This window comes from Mus pahari, chromosome 4, assembly GCF_900095145.1.
Source record: "Mus pahari chromosome 4, PAHARI_EIJ_v1.1, whole genome shotgun sequence".
Classification (NCBI taxonomy): Eukaryota; Metazoa; Chordata; class Mammalia; order Rodentia; family Muridae; genus Mus; species Mus pahari.
In genome coordinates, this window is record NC_034593.1 from 92,659,094 (window position 1) to 92,683,261 (window position 24,168).

At 35.1% G+C, this 24,168-nt stretch overlaps 1 protein-coding gene across 2 annotated transcripts in view; it reads right to left on the reverse strand.

Annotated features, from left to right (window-relative positions):
- The window catches only part of Sycp1 (synaptonemal complex protein 1), a 95,642-nt gene that overhangs the window by 55,993 nt on the left and 15,481 nt on the right, over positions 1 to 24,168 (reverse strand). For both annotated transcript variants that reach the window (XM_021196181.1, XM_021196182.1), the window contains exons 9-16: positions 23,180 to 23,238; positions 20,875 to 20,944; positions 20,260 to 20,333; positions 16,621 to 16,729; positions 12,622 to 12,716; positions 11,983 to 12,167; positions 10,326 to 10,393; positions 7,249 to 7,310 (exon numbers count right to left, since the gene is read on the reverse strand). In XM_021196181.1, coding sequence (XP_021051840.1) covers positions 7,249 to 7,310; positions 10,326 to 10,393; positions 11,983 to 12,167; positions 12,622 to 12,716; positions 16,621 to 16,729; positions 20,260 to 20,333; positions 20,875 to 20,944; positions 23,180 to 23,238 — 722 coding nt within the window. The remainder of the gene's footprint in view (positions 1 to 7,248; positions 7,311 to 10,325; positions 10,394 to 11,982; positions 12,168 to 12,621; positions 12,717 to 16,620; positions 16,730 to 20,259; positions 20,334 to 20,874; positions 20,945 to 23,179; positions 23,239 to 24,168) is intronic.

Sequence of the window (24,168 nt, forward strand, 5' to 3'; positions counted from 1 at the left end):
TCTCTGTATAGCTCTGGCTGTCCTGGAACTCACTTGGTAGACCAGGCTGGCCTCGAACTCAGAAATCCGCCTGCCTCTGCCTCCCGAGTGCTGGGATTACAGGCCTGCGCCACCAGGCCCGGCTCAAATGGTGCTAATTCAACTGGCAGTCAGCGTATAGAAAAATGCAAATTAATCCATTCTCATCTCCTTGAACAAAGCTCAAGTTTAAGTGGATCAAGGGCCTCCACATAAAACCAGATACACTAAATTTTATAGAAGAGAAAGTTGGGAAGAGCCTCAAACACAGAGGCACAGGGAGAAAGTCCCTGAACAGAACACCAGTGGCTTATGTTCTCAGATCTACAATAGACAAGTGGGACCTCATAAAATTTGCAAAGTTTCTGTAAGGCAAAGGACACTGTCAATAGGACAGATTGGGGAAAGATCTTTATCAATCCTACATCTGATAGAGGGCTAGTATCCAATATATACAAAGAACTCAAGAAGTTCCAGAGAACCATATAACTCTATTTAAAAACGGGGAACAGAGCTAAACAGAGAATTCTCAACTGAGGAATATTGAAAGTCTGAGAAGCTCCTAAAGAAATGTTCAACATCCTTAGTCATCAGAGAAATGAAAATCAAAACAACCCTGAGATTATACCTCACAACAGTCAGAATGGCTAAGATCAAAACCTCAGGTGACAGCAGATGCTGGAGAATATGGAGAAAGAGAAAAACTCCTCCATTGCTGGTGGGATTGCAAGCTGATACAACCACTCTGGAAATCAGTTTGGCAGTTCCTCAGAAAATTGGACATAGTACTACTCGAGGACACAGCTCTACCACTCCTAGGCATATACCCAAAAGATGTTCCAACATATAATAAGGACACATGCTCCACTTTGTTAATAGCAGCCTTATTTATAATAGCCAGAAGCTGAAAAGAACCCAGATGTCCCTCAACACAGGAATGGATACAGAAAATGTGGTACATTTACACAATGGTGTACTACTCAGCTATTTAAAAAAAAAATGACTTCATGAAATTCTTAGGCAATTTGATGGAACTATCATCCTGAGTGTGGTAACCCAATCACAAAAGAACACACATTGTATGCACTCACTGATAATTGGATATTAGCCCAAAAGTTCAGAATACCCAAGGTACAATTCACAGACCACATAAAGCTCAAGAAGAAGGAAGACCAAAGTGTGGATGCTTCGGTCCTTCTTACAACAGGGAACAAAATACTTATGGGAGGAAATTTGTAGACAGTGTGGAAATGTAGAGAGAGAGAAAGAATGAAATGTAGAATCAGAGAGACTGAAGGAAAAGACTGCCCCACCTGGGGATTTACCCCATATTCAGTCACCAAACCCAGACACTATTGAGGATACCAAGAAGTAATAGGTAACAGGAGCCTGTTATAGTTGTCTCCTGAGAGGCTCTGATTGAGCCTGACAAATACAGAGCCAGATGCTTGCAGTCAACCATTGGTCTGAGCACGGGGTCCCCAATGGAGAAGTTAGAGAAAGCACTGAAGGAGCTAAAGGGGTTTGCAACCCCATAGGAAGAACAATATCAACCAACCAGACCCCCCCCCCCAGAGCTCCCAGATACTAAACCACCAACCAAATAGTACACATTGAAGGACCCATGGCTCCAGCTGCAGATGTAGCAGAGACTGGCCTTGTTGGGCATCAATGGGAAGAGAGGCCCTTGGTCCTGAGAAGGCTGGATGCCCCAGTATAGGGAATTGAGAGGATGAGGATGAGGAAAGGGGGGGGGGAGACACATCCTCATAGAAGCAGGAGGAGGGGCTATGGGATAGGGAGTTTCTGGGGGAGGATCAGGAAAGGGGATAACATTTGAAATGTAAATAAATAAAATATCCAAAAAAAGAAAAAAAAAGAAATATAGTGTATTTTGTTGGCTAAAACTGCTTCAATAGAAAATAGCTTGGTGGTGGTGGTGCATGCCTTTAATCCCAGCACTTGGGAGGCAGAGGCAGGTGGATTTCTGAGTTCGAGGTCAGCCTGATCTACAGAGCGAGTTCCAGGACAGCCAGGACTATACAAAGAAAAAAGAAAATAGTTATTAGTAAGTAAATTCTAAAAACAAATTTTGACAAAAATAATAATGAACAGAGCCCTGAGATAAAAGGAATAAATTATTTATTTAAAAACTGAGATTTCTGTGGTGAAACAGAAATCACCTTTATGGGACTGGGTAAATGAGAAAGGTCATGTTAGCAAAAGTCAGGCTCTACTCCAAGGAAGAAATAATTGCAAGAGCACTGAAAATCACTAAGCATAGTTGAAAGACACAAGAAAACAGAAAGGCTAAGCAGCAAATAGAAATGGGCAATGCACTGCTCTAGTTGAGGCTCTAGTACTGAAAGAAGACATAAGCTTCTTCCAAAATGTAAGCCAGTGTTATACCCAGACTGTAAAGACCCTAAAGAGACCACTAAGAATCACAACCAGATGGAATCACATGAGGGGTCTTTATTTAAGCTCAAGCTTGGGCCACCAACCTTCCTGATCGAACAGGAAGGACAGTGAACCCCTAGGTCTAAGTGAAGGGGGTCTATAAAGAAAGAAAAAACGCAAGCGAAGGTTTCTAAGCCGTGGCATTCATTACATGAGAGGTAAAGGAATGTAGTCCTTCAAACCTGATAACAGCTTGTTCAGACAGTGGGGCAGATCCCTGCAGCTGGAAAGGGACCTTCCTGACTTGGAAAAAGTAACTTGCTATGCTATCAGAAGCTGGTGTTATCTTTACAAACTGATTGTTGTCTGGGAACCCTTAATTGTGTCTTTTTTATAGTCCAAGAGTGAGTTTTTATCATTTTAAGGAAATTGGTTTCTGCTTCCTTCAAGGGCAGGAGCCATCTGCACTGGGGAAAAGCTGGTTATCAATCAAAGAGAGTATTAGCCTCAGAGACTCTGAGGCTTGGGTATAATACTTTCTGTCTGGCACCAAGGCTGGCATCTGCCTTCCAGGGAAGTGGGGGTCATCATGGGGAAAGGAGCGCTACCATGAAAGGGGAGAAGGGTAATGGCAATAATCTGGCACCTGGCTGGGCCCTCTCCAAAGGCCAGAGGCACCTATGAAGTGGGGAGGGAAGGAGCTTTAACTTCTCTAGCCCTGTGCGGCAGGGAAGTGCAGAGGCAGGCTCTGTGTGTCTCCTCACCAGGTGGCCCTAGAGAAAAGAGACTGCCAGTCTTTCACACAGACCAAGTCTACAATGCTTGCTAAGACATGGATCCAGAGGCCCATTTTGTCATTCCTCTTGTCTCAGATGGCTGTCACTGTGTACCATCTTGACAATTAGTCAATTGGTTGAGACTAAGCTACACTAGGGGTCTGAAATGAAGGCATCATCACAATTCAGAAAGCCAGGCAACAGCCTGCCCACAGCCCTTAGGTGTGAGTCAACAATTATGATGGAGAAAGGTATTTTATTTAAGAAACTTGGGAAAGCTGGAGGGTAAGGCAATGAAGAGTACAGCGGTCAGTAGCCACACCTCCCATGATAAGAAACACTACTTAAAAATAGCTGTAGAGAATGATGGTCTGAGTATGAAGTTAGTAGATGCCTGAACTCCTGGGACTACCTATCCACTAAGTGGTTCACTATTAGGTCTAAGAACTCTGAAGTTTGGCTGAAGTAATCTGAATTATGCATTATTTTATCTAACCTTGCAATTTCCACAGCCACCTCCCTCCTATATAATATTTGACATTGTGTGGGAAAGAAAGCACTGAGACTGAATCTATAGTACAAATCTCTTATCTATTTGATTGTGATCCTAGTCTTTAATGGCTGAGCCATCTCTCCAGCCCAACACAGTACAGATCTCAATGCTATGTGTACTTTCCTTGCATTCAGGAGACACCCTATTTATCAGACATTAGTAACTGTACTGTGTTCAAGCTGAAGAGCCTCTAGAAAAGTTAGAAACCGTGCTACCCACAGCTACCAAGTTAAGTCTGGTCAAGAGATTTTTGATATATAAAGAAGGAAAATTCCTAAAGTGAAGGCAACTCTACTGTACATCAGATGCTAAAGCAGGTCCAGACTCAGTAGTAGCCTAAAATTAGAGAAGACAAATGACTCCAACATCAACTGAAAAACTATTGTACCTAGAAGATTCCAGCATTAGAAGACCCAGAGTAAATCCAATTGTATATTTTATCTTAATTTTGTTTCAGATTTTATTTTAATTTTGAATTGAAGATTTTTGAATTGAAGATATTTGAAATTCATCTCTATCAGATAGACCTTAGGTAGTTTGTTGGGAGGAGGGTAGTGTATATTTGTTGTTTTATCCATTATGCTTCTCTTTTTATCTTCTATTATTCTATAAGTACTTTAAAAACATATGATTTTAAAAGCATTAAGGTAAGCTTTTAAAAGCTTCTGTTTTTACTTTTTATTCCTCTTACATTTATCAACATTTTTAACATTTTTTCTTTATTGGGCAATTAATTTTTTAAATATTTCTTTGCTCCACCACTTCCTAACATATTTCTCATTTCTTTTTCCTATTCTTTTATTTAATATTGCTTTGTTCCCTTCCTTTATTCCACATTTATATTATTTTTATTGCTATCCCAGTTACCTTTAACTTTACAGTTAACTCTATATTACTTTTGTTATATTCTATGCCCAGTAGTAGTACTGTATTGGCTTTAATAAATTTTAAGTGTGCTTGCTTGCTTATCTAGTTTGCTTGGTATTATAGCTGTTACAGGAGTTTGTTTTCGCCACTCTACAAGCAGTACTAAGCCATCAAAAGAAAATTGCTCACTCAGAAGATCCCCAAATAAACTCAGAAGGAATATCCCTATCAATAAATTTACAAATCATAATACCCAAAACATAATCATGAAAAAAATGACAATATGATACATGAAATTAAACTGGCCGATATAATGGTTCAGTAGGTAAAGGAATTTGCCACCAAACCTGATGACCCGAGTTTGATCCCTGGAAGCACATGGTTATCTGTCCTCTAATTTCCACACATATGTTATCACACAGATACACACAATCAATCAACCAACCAATCAATTTTAAAGTAGTTAAAAATGCCAGAAAAATAATTCAGAAGTCTACTTGTAAAAACAACAAAGGTCTTCAAAGAAGACAAAAACAGCATAGAAATAGTAAAGAATAGTTTACAGCATCTACATGGAGACTCATAGTATCTGTAACTCTAGTTCCAGGTGCCTTCTCCTAGCCTCTGCAGACACATAAGTAAGTGTACATGTGGATTACGTATATACATGCAAACATTCACACATAGGCATAAAATAAAAATAGGTATTATGAAAACTGAAGGTGAAATTTATCATTATAAAAACTATTTATTACTACTAAGCCATTTCTATAGAAGATAGTGGAAGGAGTATTTCAGAAAAAGAAGGGTAAACACATTCATTGAGGATAAATCACTCGTGGATAGGTAGCAGAGACAGAAAATGAGGAGGTGACAGAAGGCTTTTCCAAAATAAGTAGTACATAAAAAAAATATATGAAAGCCTACAATCTTCCAACCCAAGAAATCAATTTTAATTAGAAGGGATAGAAAAATACATGTTCCTAGGTAAAATACATTAATGGTCTCTCTCCCAGCACTAAACCCTGCATATTAAAATACTGACCTGCCTACCAAGATGTGTCTATAAGTGCACAATGTGGATAACCATGGTTACAGGGATAACCAAGTGGTTAGGTATGAAGCCTGGTCCAAGGACTGATTTCTTGCCTAGTATGGTAAACCTAGTGGAAAAACCCATGGCTAAAAATATAATAGGCCCTAGTAGAGAACTTACTACTGTTTTGCTGAATTGTTCATATCATCAAAATGCCTTCTACATATTTCTGCTTATATCCATTTTGTTGAAAATGGATATAAAATAACTGGATTAAAAAACTATTCTCTTCAAGACGGACACTTAACTGGCAAAGATAGACTAATATGAAAAAAAAAAACCTAAGTTTTTTGGGCAAGTTTTTAAGACATATTAAGCAAGTAAAAACTGAAACTAAGCAGGGGACCTATAGCAGTATCTAAAAAAGCAGACATCAAGTAAAAGACTAGGTCACTACAAATTAATAAAGGTAATAATCCAACAAAAAGATATAATGATTGGAAATAAATGTACATCAAATATTAGTTTCATAAAACTTCATAAAACAAAATCTACTGGACACAAATGTATGGACAGACTAAGATATAGTAGTAATAAGTGATTTCAATACCCAATTTCTTCAGTTCATATATAGTCTAGACCAAAAAAAAAAAGCATGTAATAAACTGCATACATAATAAAACTGCATCAGAGAACAAATGTTAATACACATTTACAGAATATCCCATGCAATGGCTATTAAATATATATCCTTCCTAGCAGTCCACAGAATTTTTTAAATAATTTTATAAATAATTTTACAAATCCAATATTAACCTTCTATCAAAACTTGATAAGAAGACAACAAAAAGGAAACTATAGAAAAATACTTAACAAACAAGTTCAAAGCTTCAATAAAATACTGGTAAATCAAAATCATATCACATTAAGAAGACTATGTACCATGATGGAGCTGTTTTCATTCCAGTAATACAAGAATGGTTCAACATATGCAAGTCAATAAATATAATGTAGCACATAAAAAAAAATCAAGTGTATAAATCACATGATCATTTCAACAGACACAGAAACGGCCTTTGATAAAATTAAACATCTATTCATGATAACATCCTTGAATAAATTAGGTATAGAAGGATAATATCTCAGTGTCTATTGTTCACTGAATCTTTGTGGTATAACATAATATGCATACTTGCTCAAGTGTGCTATTAACACATATAAATATTATAAATATCCTGGCTAAGAAAGTTTATAAAAAACTAAAAAGTGAGATATATACAAAAGTGCAGTTTTACTCAAAAGCAAATGTAAAATTTTTAAATTTAGGAGAAAAATTAGAATGAAGTATGTATAGTTTGAAAATATAGGCCATTAATTTCAAAATAATTTTTTTTTTTTGGTTTTTCAAGGCAGGGTTTCTTTGTATAGCCCTGGCTGTCATGGAATTCACTATGTAGACCAGGCTATCCTCAAACTCAGAAATCCACCTGCTTCTGCCTCTCCAAGTGCTGGGATTAAAGGCATACACCACCATTGCCTGGCTCAAAATTATTGTTAAAGTAATTACAGGATGTTACTAAGAAAGAATATATACTTACCAGTATGTTTTTCAATTCTTCAAGTTCCACTTCTTTGTTATTTTTAAATTTAGTCATCTCTTCTAAAATAAACAAAATAAAATGTGTTGACAGCTGGATTAAAAAGCAGGAAAGAGAAGAAATAAGCAATAATGACATTTGAAAAGAAGAATCAACCCATATCTGGCCCCATTATCAGGCCAAAAACCTATAGCTAAACAGGATATAAAGCCTAGGGAGCAACTACTACTATTTTCCTGCTAAATGAACACACACACCCCTCAAAAAAGATAGACTAACACACTTAAGGAAGCTTATATAGAATCTAAATCAACTATGCAAAAGTAATAGATAAAAATATTAACACTTATGCTTCTAGGTTAACTCATAGCCAAATGAATCTAAAACTCATGAAGCAAAATAAACAATGAGTCTACATAAAATAATTTGGAATGAGTTGTGTACCTTTTCTTTCCAAACTCATTACTTCCTGAATCTATCTAGCTTATTACTTTCTCTTCCAATTTAAAAGAATTGATCTTCTTTCAAATTCATTCTAATCATTGCACTTTGCATTTCAATATCCCCTTCTTCTGTAACTTTATCTGTTCTAAAACATACCAACTCTATGCAGAAAAAGCCCTATTTTCTATCCCACCAAGCACCCCATATAAATACAAAAACAAAGATACCTGATTAACTTTTCTGCCCTTTCAAACTATCTGATTTCTTATATTATCTTTTAAATTCCTGCTTATTAACTATATATTTTTAACTCCATGTAAGACTAATAACTATTTCCATGATATTAATAATTTTATGACCTCAAAATCCAACAATAGGCACTTTGTAATGTCATTTTCAGTCTTATTGTGTACCTGGGTCATATTTGATTGTATGAAACATTCCCTACTGTTTTTTCCTCCACCTTAAATTACCAAGACCTTGCATTATTCATATTTCTTCTCTAGTTCCTACACCCATTTTCTTGCTTTTACAGCTTTCTTTCTTGCTACCAGAAAAAGTAGTGCTTTACAGTGCTCATTGTTATTTCTGTGAATTCAGTATTAATTTTATAAAATCTTTTCAGTATAATCTTTCTACTTTTTAAATATTTTTTAAAGATTTACTTATTTATGCATGTGAGTATTCTATTTACATGTATGCCTGCAAGACAGAAGAGGGGGCATCAGCTATCATGTGGTTTCTGGGACCTCCGGATGAGCAGCCAGTGCTCTTAACATGTAATTTTTAAATTGCACGCCCACACACAGTATTTTCAACATTCTATCAACACAACTACCCAAAGCCTCTCTATAATTTAATCTATTTACTTAAATCTCTATACTTAAAATCTACTCATAATATCTAACTCTTCCTTAGTATCTTTCCTACTCTTTTGCTTCCTTTTGGTACCAACATTAACATTCAATAAGAAAACTGAGCATTTACCTCAAATATATAAATATGTAAAAAAATATGAATATGTATTATAAATGTGGATCCCTGAGATCTCTCAAACACTGGACCACTGGACACTGCAAGGTTAGATAACCAAGTGTTAATCTACAGTGGGAAAGTAAGGACTGTAAAAGGAAAGGCATCAATCAACCAAATCTGATATGATAGCACAGAAGTTTTCTTCAGTGATAAAATCACTGAGTAAGGTACTTATGCTCCAATAAACACAGTCACCTACACTCCTCTAAACACTGTAATGAAACTCATTAACTCAGTCTCTCTCTGTCTGACACACACACACACACACACACACACACACCATGAAACTAGAAAGAAGGCTAGCTAGGAAAAGCAAGATTATCAGGAATGGGAGGGGCACAAGCAAAGGTAAATGTGATCAAAATTTACAATGTATAAAAATGTCACACTGATTATAATTAATATATGCTTATAAAAATATTTTTTTAAAAAAGAAATCAACCTAGGAGCTAACTACTTATGAAATGTTAAGTAAGCATTATTAGTAAACAGTATTACTTGTAATTATTTTAGCTGTACAAGTAAGTCAACTTACGGTACAAATATTCAAATTAATATAAAATTTTATAGAAAATTATTAAAATAATATAAATACCTGTCAATTCAGGTATAGTAATTAAAAATACCTTTTAATAGAAATTGAAACACAACTTGTTTTATCTTTTAATTGTCTATATTTGGAGATATTCAACCTAATAATTATGAAGCATAGATTTATAATTAGCTAACTGCCTAATCGTAAGTTCTCAGAATTATAAAACTGTTTTATTTGTGTAAGTTCTTGAATTTTAACAGTATTAAATGATAATATAATTTTTTCCTAAAAATATTTTATGATCCAACTCCACTAAACCATGGATCCACAAAATAGAAGTATGAGCCAGGTGTGATGGTGCACATTGGTAATACCAGCACTTAGGAGGCAGAGGCAAGAAGGATGCTGCAAGTTCAATACTACCCCAGTCTACACAGAGTACTGGGCCAGCTGGAGCTACATAGCAAGACCCTAAAAATATATATAAAGAAACAAAGAAACAAACAAATCAATCCAGGAAGTAATGCATTCCTGTAATGTCAGCATTCATGAGGCAAAAGGACCAAGATTTCAAGACCAGTCTGAAATATGAAATTGTTTCTTCAATTGAAATGTAATCAACATCTCCCTAAGGATTATTCAGGCCTTTGAATTCTAAAATTAAAAAAAAAAACAAAAAACCAAACATCTCAGATTGTTTTCAGACATCTATAAACCACATAAAGAAACATAACAGCTTTTTTCAATTGAAATATTCTCTATTCAATTAGAATTTTTCCCTAATTTTTATATTTATTTTTATTTCATCTACATGAGTATTTTGTCTGCATGTATGTATAAATACCACATGCATGCATATTGTCCAAGAGGCCAAATAAGATTCCCTGACTCTAGATTTATAAACTGTTGTGAGCATCATATGGGGAAAACAAATCTAAGTCCTCTGCAAGAGCAGTAAATAGTTTTAACTGCTTGTTAATAGTTTAATAAATTTAACAAAAACCCCAAATTTATCTTTATAATTAGTTATTGTTATCAAAGTATACTACTCTCTAAATCTTACCTAGTTCACTTGATTTCTTCTGGAGTTCCACAGTAATCAGTTTCAGTTGATCTTCTTTTTTTTCCAACCTTACAAGAAAATTTTAAAATTCAAATTATTATTTTAGGCACCATTCACCTAATAATTAAAACTGGCACAATGTAACAACTGATGTATCTAAAATAGATTCATTCAGTAATTAAACATTAAGTATTAATCTGTATAAGGCAGTTTAAAATCAAAATTATAATTGTAATTATATCTACCTAAACTCTTAAGTCTCCTAATTTGTATCTTAACTGCTAGTGGTGGTAGTGTAATAGGAGACAGAGGTAGACTGATCTTTGAAGCCAATCTGGTCTACAAAGCAAGTTTCAGGACAACCAGGGAAGGCTACACAGAGAAACCCTGTGTGGAAAAACAAAAACAAAATTTTTAAAATGTATTTTAAGCTCAATGTCTACGAACACTGCTCTTCCAGAGGACCTGAGTTTGATTCCCAGCAGTGGGCTTAAAGCTGTCTGTAACTCAAATTCTAAGAGGCTCAACACCCTTTTCTGGCCTTTGTGTGCACTGTATGCATGTGATTAACAGACATACACATGCAGGCAAAAACACTCATACACATAAAGGTTTTTTTTTTTTTTTTAGTTTTTGGTAAATAAAAAATTTTAAGGTAATTGGAACACATTATTCTACAGTAATTTACAATTTTATTATTTAAAAAATTGCTTTGACAAGTTAGTCAGAAATATATAATAGAAGAGCTTAAAAGGTTACATTTTTCTCCTCACTATGTACAGTAAAAAGAAAAATTAAGTAGATCCAGGATATAAGTTGGGAGAGAAATTTGTTCCTCTCCTTTACTCTGCCAAATTTAACTGAACATTATACTAACAGGACAAAATTACCTAGGCCTCAACATACTTTTTTTTGTGTGTGGTTTTTTGAAACAGGGGTTCTCTATATAGCCCTGGCTGTCCTGGAACTTACTCTGTAGACCAGGCTGGCCTCGAACTCAGAAATCTGCCTGCCTCTGCCTCCCCAGTGCTGGGATTAAAGGTGTGCGCCACCATGCCCGGCTCTCAACATACTTTTATATTAAAATTACATAAAGCGAGGAAAAATAGAGCTAGTTGTTAATCTAACTTTAAATAAATACTATTTAGGTTAAAAGCAAATGATCATCACATAGAGTAGTGTTTACTTTATTCCAAGATAGTTACTAAATTAATACATTGAAGGAAGGTTACAGACCTCAGTAAAATAAATTTTTTAACCTGGACATTATTCCTATGACACTAATAATCCATAAACAGTGGTTCTCAACATGTGGGTCACAACCCTCTGGCAAACCTCTGTCTCCAAAAACATTTATATTATGACTCATAACAGTCGCAAAATTACAGTTTTGAAGAGAAATGATAGTTGGGGTCACCACAACATGAGGAACTATATCAAAGGGTCACAACATTAAAAGGTTGATAAGCACTGGTCCACACTATTAATAAACATGTCCTACCACTGAACCAACATTTATGGACTTGTCTACATAGCTTGACCTCACGGCAAAGCATGCTTGGGAACTTTTCCAAAGAATGCCTGATTTTTAATGGTACTGAATATCAAAAGTAAATAATTTTTATGTATTTACTTATATGTTTAAAAACTGTTTCACCTTTGCTGTTCTGTTCTCAGTAATTCCTCCAAGGTGCATGTAGTAGCTTTAAGTTCAGTCACCACAAATGAGTGAGTAGTTTTAGCTTTGTTGAGTTCTTCCATTTGAGCTTCTTTTTCTTCAGTAAGCTGATAAATCGTTTTTGTTGCTATCTGCAAATCTTCCTCTAAAGCCTTCTGAGTGCTCTAAGTGAAACAAAACACAAAAATTAATAATGCAAAGACCTAAAATGTTTAAAGGCTTAAGTCATCTGTTTCTATACATTTGTTTGCCTTTGCACTCCATATTTCCTCCTACTCAGTGTCCTTTCTTGGCATTCTGAAATAACCAATGCACTATCAAATTTCAAGTAACCATTCCCTATAGTTCTGATCCCTCCAGAGATTCCTCACGCAGTTAGCCCACACAGTTCTCTCCACTCTTAGAACTGTTAATGACTCTTCATTACCTTGAGTTATTCTATTAGTACTTAGGTATGTTTAATCCAATGCCTCTTATTAGAAGCATTTTAAAGGTAGAACTGAGTTTTCTATTTGAATCTCTGAGTCAAAACATAATTTACTTGTATCCAATAGTATTTGTTAACTGATTGTATGATACACACCATACAATAGTCACTAGTCAGTTTTTGAATCATACCATACTTCTTTGCATGGACATTTTAGTATCTTCAAGTTCTGATGATAAATGATCCTTCTTTTCACTTAATTCTTTTAAGTTTTCATCTTGTAATTCTAAAAGGTAAAATTATAGATAGGCATTGTTTGGTAGAAATGGTTATCAGGGAAACAAATCACTATAGCAATTACTCATTTTCCTGAATTAGAAAACAATCCAAAAATAGAACAATACACATATACACACTGAATTTCATAAGACTATTTTTCCCAAAACCTGACAAATGAACATTTTTTCAGTACCTACATTTATAATTACAATAGAATGAAAACAGACATATAACCCAGATTTAACAGGAAGATTAACATACTATTCCTTATTTTTCATTTGTGCATTGCTGTAAAGGAGTCAAGGGTTTATTTAAGCCATCTCCTATTCCATTTGTCAATACAAATATGTTTTGGAGCCAGGTCCAGTGACTGCAAGTCTATAATACTATCTCTAGGGAGGACAAAGTAGGATTAAAAGTTGGAGGCGGGTAAGAGCACTGACTGCTCTTCTGAAGGTCCTGAGTTCAAATCCCAGCAACCACATGGTAGCTCACAACCATCCGTAATGAGATCTGATGCCCTCTTCTGGAGGGTTTGAAGACAGCTACAGTATACTTACATATAATAAATAAATAAATCTTAAAAAAAAAAAAAAAAGGTTGAAGACAACCTGAGCAATTTGGCAAGCTCATGTCTAAAAATTGGGAGGAAAAAACCCTGAGTAGCTCATGTTCCTTCTCAAAATCAAAAGTTTTGAAAATAAAAAAAGGCTTTGTCCATTGAGAAGCAAGCTAAGGCTCTGTTAGGTCATAAATATCATAACTAATAGGTAGTATGCAAAAACCTGAGCCTCATGTGGTCTTCAAAGGTACAGTCTTTGGGGTTTTGAAGAAAAGGATTTTTTTCTTATTATAACACAAGCTGGAACCTTATGAGGGTTTCATCAAAGATGAATATTTAACACTAAAATGTTAAATGTGTGTTTCTAGAGGATTTTTTGTTTGTTTGTTATTTTAGTTCTGTTTTTTGTTCTGGAGGGTTTTAGTAGTGGTGGTGGTAGATTTATTGCTGATGCCAAGAAGTGCTTGCTGACAGGAGCCTGATATGGCTGTTCCCTGAGAGGTTCTACCAGCACCTGACCGATAGAGATGCAGACCCCAAGGGATGAGCTAGGAGAAGGATTGAAGGAGATGAAGGGGATTGCAACCCCCTAAGAAGAACAGTATCAACTAACTGGACCACCCAGAGATTCCAGGGACTAAACCACAAACCAAAGAGTATACATGAAGGGAGCTAGGACTCCAGATACGTATGTAGCAGAGGATGGCCTTATCTAACATCAATGGGAGGAGGAGGCTTGATGCCCCAGTGTAGGGGGATGCTAGAGGCAGGAGTAAGTGAATGGGTGGAGGAACACCCTCATAAGAGGCAAAGGTGACAGAGATGGTGGGAAGTTATAGGGGGTAATAGAAGGGTAACAGAGAAGGGGGATATCATTTGAAATGTAAACAAATAAAATGATTAATAAATTTTTTTAAAAAAAACTGAGTCATCTATCCACCCCTGAAACCTGCTTTCTTTAGAAAACTAAGGGTCTGTTCTATTGCCAGACAAAATTCCCTGACCAAGGCAACCAAATTTCCGAAAAAGCTTTGGAGCTCACAGTTGCGAAGAATTAACATCTATTACCAACAGGATAAGGAGCATCAGAAGGCATGTCACTGGATCAATAGCTAGGAGTGCTTTACTAATTGAGTCTTCTTCCTTGTGGTGGCTTGAATAAGAATGACTCCCACCCCCACCCCCAGGTCATATATTTGAATACTTGATCCCACAAGCACAAGTATCTCAATACTTGATCCATAAGCAAAAGGCACTGAGACACAGCAAACTAGGACTGTCTTGGGCTTTTTAAACTTCAAAGCCTGCCCCCAGTGGCACACCTCTTCTAACAAGGCCACATCCCCTAATCCTTCCAAAACAGTTCCAAGCGCTGAAAGCCAAGTATTCAAGCACATGACCCTATGGGGGCCATTCTCATTCAAGCTACCTCAGGGAGCTGGGAATATGATTCAATCAGTAAAGTACTTGCTGTGCAAACATGAGGACCTGAGTTTGATCCTGAGCCCACTTTTTAAAAGCTGTATGAGATGGCACATGCTTATAATCTTATGTTGGGGGCTGATGAGACGGCTCAACGGGTAAGAGCACTGACTGCTGTTCTGAAGGTCCTGAGTTCAAGTCCCAGCAACCATATGGTGGCTCATAACCACCCGTAATGAGATCTGATACCCTCTTAAATAAATAAATCTTTAAAAAAAAATAATCTTATGTTGGGGAAGCAGAAGTTGGAGAATCTATCCAGCATAATTGGTTACTCCAGGTTAAGCCAAAATCCTTTCTCAAATATATCAGAGAATCCACTCTTTCCAATAAATTACAATGAAGGCCTTTACCAAGAGTAAGAAAGGAGCTGGATGTGGTGGTGCACACCTGCAATCACAGCACTTGAGAAGTAGAGGCAGTCAGATCTCTGAGTTCAAGGCATATTAGACACTGGAAAAAATTCTCTCAAGAATAGAAAAACATGGGGGCTGGAGAGATGACTCAGGAGTTAAGAGCACTAACTGCTCTTCCAGAGGTCCTGAGTTCAATTCCCAGCAACCACATGATGGGTCATAACCATCTATAATGAGATCTGGTGCCCTCATCTGGCATGCAGGCATACAATGTATACATAATAAATAAGTCTTAAAAAAAAAAAGAATAGAAAAAACAAGAAAACATTACTATGTTCTGGAAAATAGATGGTGTTTCACACAGTATATTATACCTCCCAAATATTTTGACACTTAAACAAACATTTATAACCTGTCTCATCCACCTGGGTTCTCTAAGTAACTGCCTCAATTTACCATACATATATTTACCTTCACATTTCCATGAATTGTGCAAGGCATGTTTTCTTATTGTCTTGAAGAGATCTCTAGCAAACTATTAATAAAAACTAAGGAAAAGTTTGACAATTTTCTCCAATACTTTTCAAAAACACTTGCTCTAAAAATTATTAACTTCTTCCACACTCCTCCAAGGGGGTTCATTCATTTATAAAATATCTGAGTGCCTCATATGTTTCAGGCACTATTTTAAGCACTTGAGATGAACAAAGGAACAAAAGAGAATGTGAAAGGGCCTGTTGTCCTGTTTAGTTTTGGAGGGTTTTTGTTTTGTTTTGTTTTGTTTTTTGTCAACTTGATACACCTGGAGAAGAGGACCTCAACTGAAAATTTGCTTTAATAGACTGGTCTGTAGGCATGCATGCATGTGGGGTTTTTCTTGATTGCTAATTGACATATGTGGCCCTAGGCCACTGTGGATAGTGCAACTGCATACAAATCATGTGTTGTATAATAAAAAGCTGACTGAACATGACCTGGGAACAAGCTAGAAAGCAAGTCATAGGCAACTTCTTTTCAAGGTTCAGCTTTTGCTCTTGCTTTCATTCCTGTTCTGACTTCCCTCAGTGATGAACTATGATCTATAGGTGTACATCAACTTTCTTTTGGTCCTGTTATTTGAGCAACAGGGACCCAAACTAGAACACCCATCATAAAGTAATGATGACAGAAATGCTAATTACAAGTGATCAATAGACAATATGTACATTAACTAAAACTGTACCTTGTACATCATATATACAAAAATGCATTGTCCAAAACAACTAAAATTAATGTCTTTTCATAGCATGTTGTTGAAACTGAAGGTTAAAAATAGGAAAAAGGGAAAAGAGGAGCATATGTGCTTTGATAAAGATCTCCAAGTGATTCAATTATGCCCTCCTTCAACTGATCCAAACCAAGTGTAAGAGAAAAGCAATAGAAAGTATTATTAAAAATTGTGACAAAACCCAAAAATGTAGAAGAAAAAGAAAACATAAGTCACACTCTCATATTTTTATATGATTTCTTACTTGTTTTTTCCTCTAATTGATTAGCTTTATCTCTGGATTCCTCTAACAGAAATGTTAAATCTTTCATTTTATTTTCTTTCTCAGTACTTTGGATCAATAGTAGTGATACCTAAAATAAATTTTAAAAGAACATTATAGATGGAAAAAGTTAAAATTAGCACCTTAGCATTTATTATCACCTATAGTTATATATTATTTTATGTTTTTAGATACTGTGTATATCCTTTAATGCATGCTTATAAAATAAATATTTATTGAATGAATGAGTAAACCTGGTTACTATATTCAATATTGAACTACTCATTTCAAACTTTTTTTTGGTTTTTTGAGAAAGGGTTTCTCTGTGTAGCCCTGGCTGTCCTAGAACTCTGTAGACCAGGCTGGCCTCAAACTCAGAAATCTGCCTGCTTCTGCCTCCCAAGTGCTGGGATTAAAGGGGTGCACCACCACGCCCAGTCACTCATTTCAAACTTTTAAAGAGAAAGTATAGAATAAAAATTCATTTACTCAATAAATATTATGAATACCAGAAACTGTAAACATTGAGTATATAGAAATGAGAAAACTCACCTTTAAGAAACAGCATTCACACAAACAACTACACCTGAGCATTATCATCAGTAATATAACAAAAATGTTATCAAAATCAGGAAAGAAGCTATCTTTTGATAGTATTTGTATTAGTGTTTTTTGTTTTTTTATCTTTTAGTGTTTGTTTTTCTGAATAAAATTATTATCTGTATTCTTTACTGGTCTGGAGTTCTATGTAGACCAGAATGACCTCAAACTCACAGAGACCCACCCGTCTTGCTGAGACTTTAGACATGTGCCACAAAGCCTGTTTAGGGGAGGAACATCTAAATCAGTCTCATGGAAAGTAGTAAAATTTCGATGGGCTAAAATGAATCTTAATATATAAAAATTAATCAGGCAAGTCAAGCAAGAAGCACACACCTTTAATCCCAGCACTGGGGTAGGAGAACATAAGTATATAAAAACAGGTAAGTTCAAAGTCAGCCTGGTCTATATAGCAAACTCTAGAACAGCCAGTACTATTTAGAAAGACCCCGTCTCAAAAAACAGAAAGAAAGGAAGGCAGCAAGACAGGCAAGCAAAGAGAAATGGTTATTCTAGGCTGATTTAAGAAGACAAACTATTGAGAAATCATGATATAGATAACGAAAAGTATTCAGATGTACAAAAAAAAAAAAAAAGCAAAAGTTAAAGATTCAAATTTAAAAAAAAAAAAAATCACCTAAAAATTAGCCATGAAAATAACAGAGATAAACTTTATCTCTAAAAAGCCACAAAACAATTGTAATCCAAATTGTTGGGGTTCAGACCCAGGATGAACTGCATATTTTACATACCAAAGCCAATCTGACCTCCAGGTTCCCCTAGCATACCTCAGTCCCTAGCTGTTACAGGGCATGGCAGGCATATACCCCGCCCTCTATGCTGAACTTTCCAACCCAGAGGGTTGGGCTTCCCCTCCCCCAGAAACTCTTCCCTATATAATCTAGACATTTTGGTTCTTGTTTCTCCTCACATTCTCATTCTCCCTTTCCTCTCTCCTTCCTTCCTCTCCCTCTCCCTGCATACACACAATCTTTCTCTCTCTTCCCTCTCCCCCCCCTTTGTCTCCCTCTCCATGGCAACTTCACAGATCTCCTATGAAGTTGATAAACCAGATGTTTCCCAATAAACTTGTCTTTACATACTTTAATTTGGCTTGAATTAGCTCATTTCATAGGTGGAGAATAATTTATCACAAATCATAACATGTAAAGAAAGAAAGGAGTTGGAACAAACATACAGAGGGAGATACTAATGAGAAGCAAGATAACTTAACCCAAAAAAATCCTGAAAATGTTTAAGAACTAGAGGCCATGGACACTTCAAATGGACTGAAATACAAAAAAAAGAAGATTCACTTTTCTCACTCTGGACTCTACCACCTACCAGCCAATGCCATTAGAAAACTAACTCTTCTAACTTTGCAAGGGACCTTTAAAAGATAGGTTAGAGAAAGTGCTAAGTAGCAGACCACCTACCTAGCATACCTAAGATCCTGGGTTCACACTCAAGAAACTCAACAGAACAAAATTTGCCTCTAAAATGAATATTGCAGGTAAGAAAAGGGGTATAAAAGAAAAAAGTCAGCATAAAAATAATGACACTCAGTTGACCTTTACAACCCTGCTAAGCTCTGCTCCATAATGTCATCTGTCACATTCTATCCTCAGGCAGGGATTTTGAATGTCTATAAAAATTTTAGAAACAATGGTACTTATATATCCATAGGAAAAAAAACACTAGAAGGCCAAACAGCAACTTAGAAAGGTCTAACAATCTATAGACACAGCACCAAAAATTACAAAATGATCTTTTTTAGCATAGCTTAGAAATTGAAATATAGCCGGGCCTGGTGGCGCAGGCCTTTAATCCCAGCACTCGGGAGGCAGAGGCAGGCGGATTTCTGAGTTCGAGGCCAGCCTGGTCTACCAAGTGAGTACCAGGACAGCCAGAGCTATACAGAGAAACCCTGTCTCGAAAAACAAAAAAAAAAAAAAAAAGAAATTGAAATATATTTTAATCATAATTTAAAACTCTAAACATCTTTTCTATACTTCTAATTGTTTTTCATTATTATGTAAATAAATACCCCCTTAACAAGGTATCTTATAGAAAGCCAGAGATGATGGTAAGAAATAAAAGAGGATTCCCTTGCCCCTTCTTGAGAAAAGATCTCTCTATGAAACCCTAGATGTCCTAGGAATCATTGTGCAAACCAATATGGCTTCAAATTCAGAAACCTGGCTGCTTTTGCTTCCTAAATACAAGGATTAAAGGAGTGCACCACTACACCCAACTAGGATCCCTTATTATACATCACTTTCTATTTGAAAAGCATAAAGCAAAAAAGAAAAAGAAAAAAGAAAAGCATAAGGCATGAAAAAGAAATAACATAATACAAACCTAAAATTGATATTCTTGCAAATATCAGAGAATATAGACTTACCATTTACAAGTCTTCCACTATGTGATATTAATAGAAAGAAGCAACAGAATTTTTTAGTTTCATTCATGTTAAAGAGAGTTAATTTCAAAATAAACTGCAAAATGTGAAATGAGTTGCCAATGATTATCTTTACTTATTAGGTGTTTTTAAATAAAAATTCTCATATTTTTTTCAGCAATGTAAAATGATATAAAAATTGTAGATTCATTGCTTCAATACTGAGGGCTAACCTTCCAATGAGTGTCTAATTGAATCATGAAAATTAATTTGACTAAGCAACAAGCTAAAGATATATATATATATATATATATATATATATATATATATATATATAAACTTTTTATATAAATTATCTCATATGTCTGCAAATACAATGCTTTTGATATATTGGGTATTTTATGAGTTAACAAATGTAAAGAATATAGCATTAATCTCCAAATAGTTAGAACTTAAATGTACCTACCATAAAATTTAAGTGATGGATGTGATATGCTAAATAACCTAATTTGATCACTACCCAATGTGGACATAAACCAAAACATCACATCATACCTCATAAGTATATATAAACATTATTAATTTTAAAAGAATATAAATAGTGAGTTATTTTTTAAAACCTGATTTTCCTTGTTGTTTACTTCCTTCTGATATTCTTCTTCAAGATGTTGGAGTTTTTCATGATCTTCCTTTACTATAAAAAAAAAAAAACCTTGTCTTAACATAACTGCATAGCTTTTTCATTGCCAACTAAATTTAAACATTTCATTTCTTTATCTGAAAGTTATACTAAACTTCAAAAGTTTCTAGTACACTAAAACTTGTATTTTCTTATTGCCAATTCTTTTTAGTAAAATAGTGACTGTATATACTACCAAAATTATAGCTTAAAATCCTATAGCTCTTATAACAGTACTTATCTAAAATGGCAAACCTTAGATATTTGTACCTTAATAATTTACCAAGAAATATAAAAGACAAAACTATGCCTCTAAAAATTAATATAAGCCATAATAAATTTTATTTTATAGATAAAGTAGTTTCAAAACCAAAAGAAAATGTAACAAGGATTAATTCCCTGCCACCTATAAAATTTTGAGGGGCTTTCAAAAGCAAAGATAAAATGAAATATACAATAGTGGAGGGTATCAAATTAAAGAGACACAAATATTAACAAAATCTAGTAAAATATAAGTAGCAGAGAAGCAACATGAAAATGTAAATAGGAATCCTACACTTAAAATGCATTTCCAGTCTGGCATTCTCAGCTTGCACACGAAGTTCCTCAAAAGCAAGTATCATTTTCTAGAATACAAAGTTTAACTTTTAAAATGAGACTTTTTCAATACTTTTAAAATTTTGAAAATATTAGTAAATTTTACCTTATAATCTTTAGATATAAATTAATACACCTTTGAAAAATGAAACCACTGTAACAATAATTTACTAAAAAGATATAAAGTGTGCCTATAATGAGGCCAATAGGATACCTTTCAGTCAGAGTTTGATCCTTGGAATCTATATAGTAGAAATAAAAAATCATCTCCAATCTCTACATGAACACTGTGGCAGACACACCCACACACATATACATACAAATTATGTTTTTAATATTTTAGATATTTAAATAGATATGCATATAAATATGATAGAATGCCTAACATCACATAACACTGCACAACAGCAAAGTGAATACTGTCACTCTACTATCTTCCTAACCCATTTTAGCATACAATAATCCCCTGCCACAATCCATAAGATTCTAAAGGGGTAAGAAAAACAAATATAATAGCATCAAAACTATCATTTTAGACTTATTTGTGCTTATTAAATTCCTTTCTTCACCACTAATGTGAGGCAGTCCCATAAAAATTCAAATTTGTATTTGTATTAATTGATAGAATGCATTTACTCCGCATTCAATAAATCTTGCTTTGTAAAATCAAATTATTTCATTCACTCATTCATCCACTAAATATTTACTGAGTGCCTATTATTATGTGGGAGTTTATTTTAGGATATAAACTTTAGGATATAACACAAAGCCCACTATACTAGAAATGTGGCATTGAATATAAGAAAATAATGTGTATAATATATAAAATAAGCTTATATATCACATAATTGTAATTTAGTTTTAAATGTTCTTCATAAAAGTTAAATGAAGCCAGGCGTGGTGGCGCACACCTTTAATCCCAGCACTTGGGAGGCAGAGGCAGGCGAATTTCTGAGTTCGAGGCCAGCCTAGTCTACAGAGTGAGTTCCAGGACAGCCAGGACAACACAGAGAAACCCTATCTTGAAAAAAACAAACAAACAAACAAACAAACAAACAAAAACGAAAACAAAAAAAATGTTCGTAAGCATACATAAGAGTGTGAACACAAAAATTCTGGGGGGAAAAAAGTATTAAAATCAGAAAGTATTTCATAAAGCAAGAAACAGAAAAGGACCAGGCATGGTGGTAGTGGTACAGGCCTTTAATCCCAGCACTCAAGAGAGGCAGGCCTATCTCTGTGAGTTCAAGGACAGCCTGGTCTACACAGCAAGTTCCAGGATGATCAGGGCTACACAGAGAAATTCTGTCTGAAAGAGAGAAGGGGAGGGGCAGAAGAAGGGAGGGAAAGAGAATGGAGGAAGGAGGGAGGGAGGGAGGGAAGGAGGGAGAGAAGGAAAAAAACAAAAAGCCACAACAGAAATTGTTTTCTGTTGAAACACAAAGTATGCTATCTTTTGTGGTAAAAGATAAGACAACAGTAAGCAGAAGCAAAATACCGATTAGTAATACCCATCTTTTTAAAAATTTAATCGTATGTCACAATGTGCTGTTCCCACCCCAGGGTTAATAAATATTTAATAAATTAAACTGTATTACTAATATGTCAATTTGAGAAGTATTATGGAATTGGAGAGATGACTACAATGAAATCACATGCCATATAACAAAAGAACCCTAGAATCTAAAAAATTCCTGAATGAGTGTGGTGGCCTGCCTGTAATTTCAACCTTGGAAGGCAGAGACAGGAAATCCCTGAAGCAAGCTGGCTAAGTAGATCAGCCATATCAGTAAGACCTGGGTTTGGCTGACATACCCTTATTTCAAAAGAGACACCCTTGTTTCAAAAGATAAAATGGTAGAACACTGGAAGAAAATTCCTGACATCAACCTTGAGCACCCATATATACATGCATAGACATGCACCCATAGTCATGTGAACACACATATACACAAATATAAGAAAAGGGGTGGGGGAGCTACTACAATTCCACATATGATCCCAGAACACAGAATGCTGAGGCCTGAAGACAATGAATCTAGACTATATAAGATCATGTCCTATATTCCCCCCTCCAAAAAAAAAAAGGTTACTATATATAAAACATAAGTATTCAAAGTTTAGAAACTTAAGAATTTTACTGGTGATTCAATTTATTTATTATAATTTATAACAATTGTAGTTAACAAAAACCTTTGTAGCTATCACTCTCTCTGCTTAGAAATTCTTTTACTTAAAATAATCATATTTTCACTAACACTTACCTCAATGTTATTATTTAGATCCACGTAAACTTGTCTGGTTTCTTCCCGCTCATATTCATCTGTAATTATTATTTAAAAACTTCAAAACTAAATTTTAAAACGTAACATCAACAAGACAATACTTATAATACCCCCCCAAAACATAGACATTTAAAATTCTGTAGGTATATAATTCAGTTCTGAGTTTCTAAAAACAGCATCAGAAATAGTCATTTTTATCTATTATGCAAGAAGCTTGGAAGTTTCTATTCTATAAACAAGAAAGAAAGTAAACTGGAAACTCTCTGACCCAAAAAATGTCAGGTCACAGGGCAAGGAACTACTTTCAAAATTAGAGACATGAATAGACAAAACTACAATTTACAACTTATCTGAGCAGAAAGGCCCAAACAAAAAATTCTGGAAACCAGAGCCAGCATATAAAAAAAAAAAAAATCAAAATACGTAAACTGTAACTGGCATTGCTACACACTCAATGTGGATGAATGTGAGCAGGCACAACATCCTAACAAGTATTTTCTTAAATTTTCCCTAAGTTCAAAGAAATATTGTCTCATGTTCCAAAAAAAGGAAGCAAATAGAGACTATTGAAAATACATTAAGGCATCCTGTTCTTAATAGAGCTTTCCAATGGGAGAAACTAAACTAGGGCAAAATCATGAACTAATTGACCTGGGGTAGGAGAGAGAACTGATTTCAGCCTTCCATATAAAGGAATAAAAATATACTGTTCTACTTATCTTTAGACTACCATATAGTAGAGGGAAAAAAAGGGAAATAAAGTGAGAGGAGACAGAAAGGAATAAAAGGGGAAGGAAGGGATAGAAGGGAGAAGGGAAAAAGGAAAGGAAAGAAAAGAAAAGGAAAAGGAAAGGAGAAAGATAAAAAGGAGAAGGCTATTTAATCCCAAAACTTGGGAGGCAGAGGCAGGTGGATTTCTGAGTTCGAGGCCAGCCTGGTATACATTGTGAGTTCCAGGACAGCCAGGG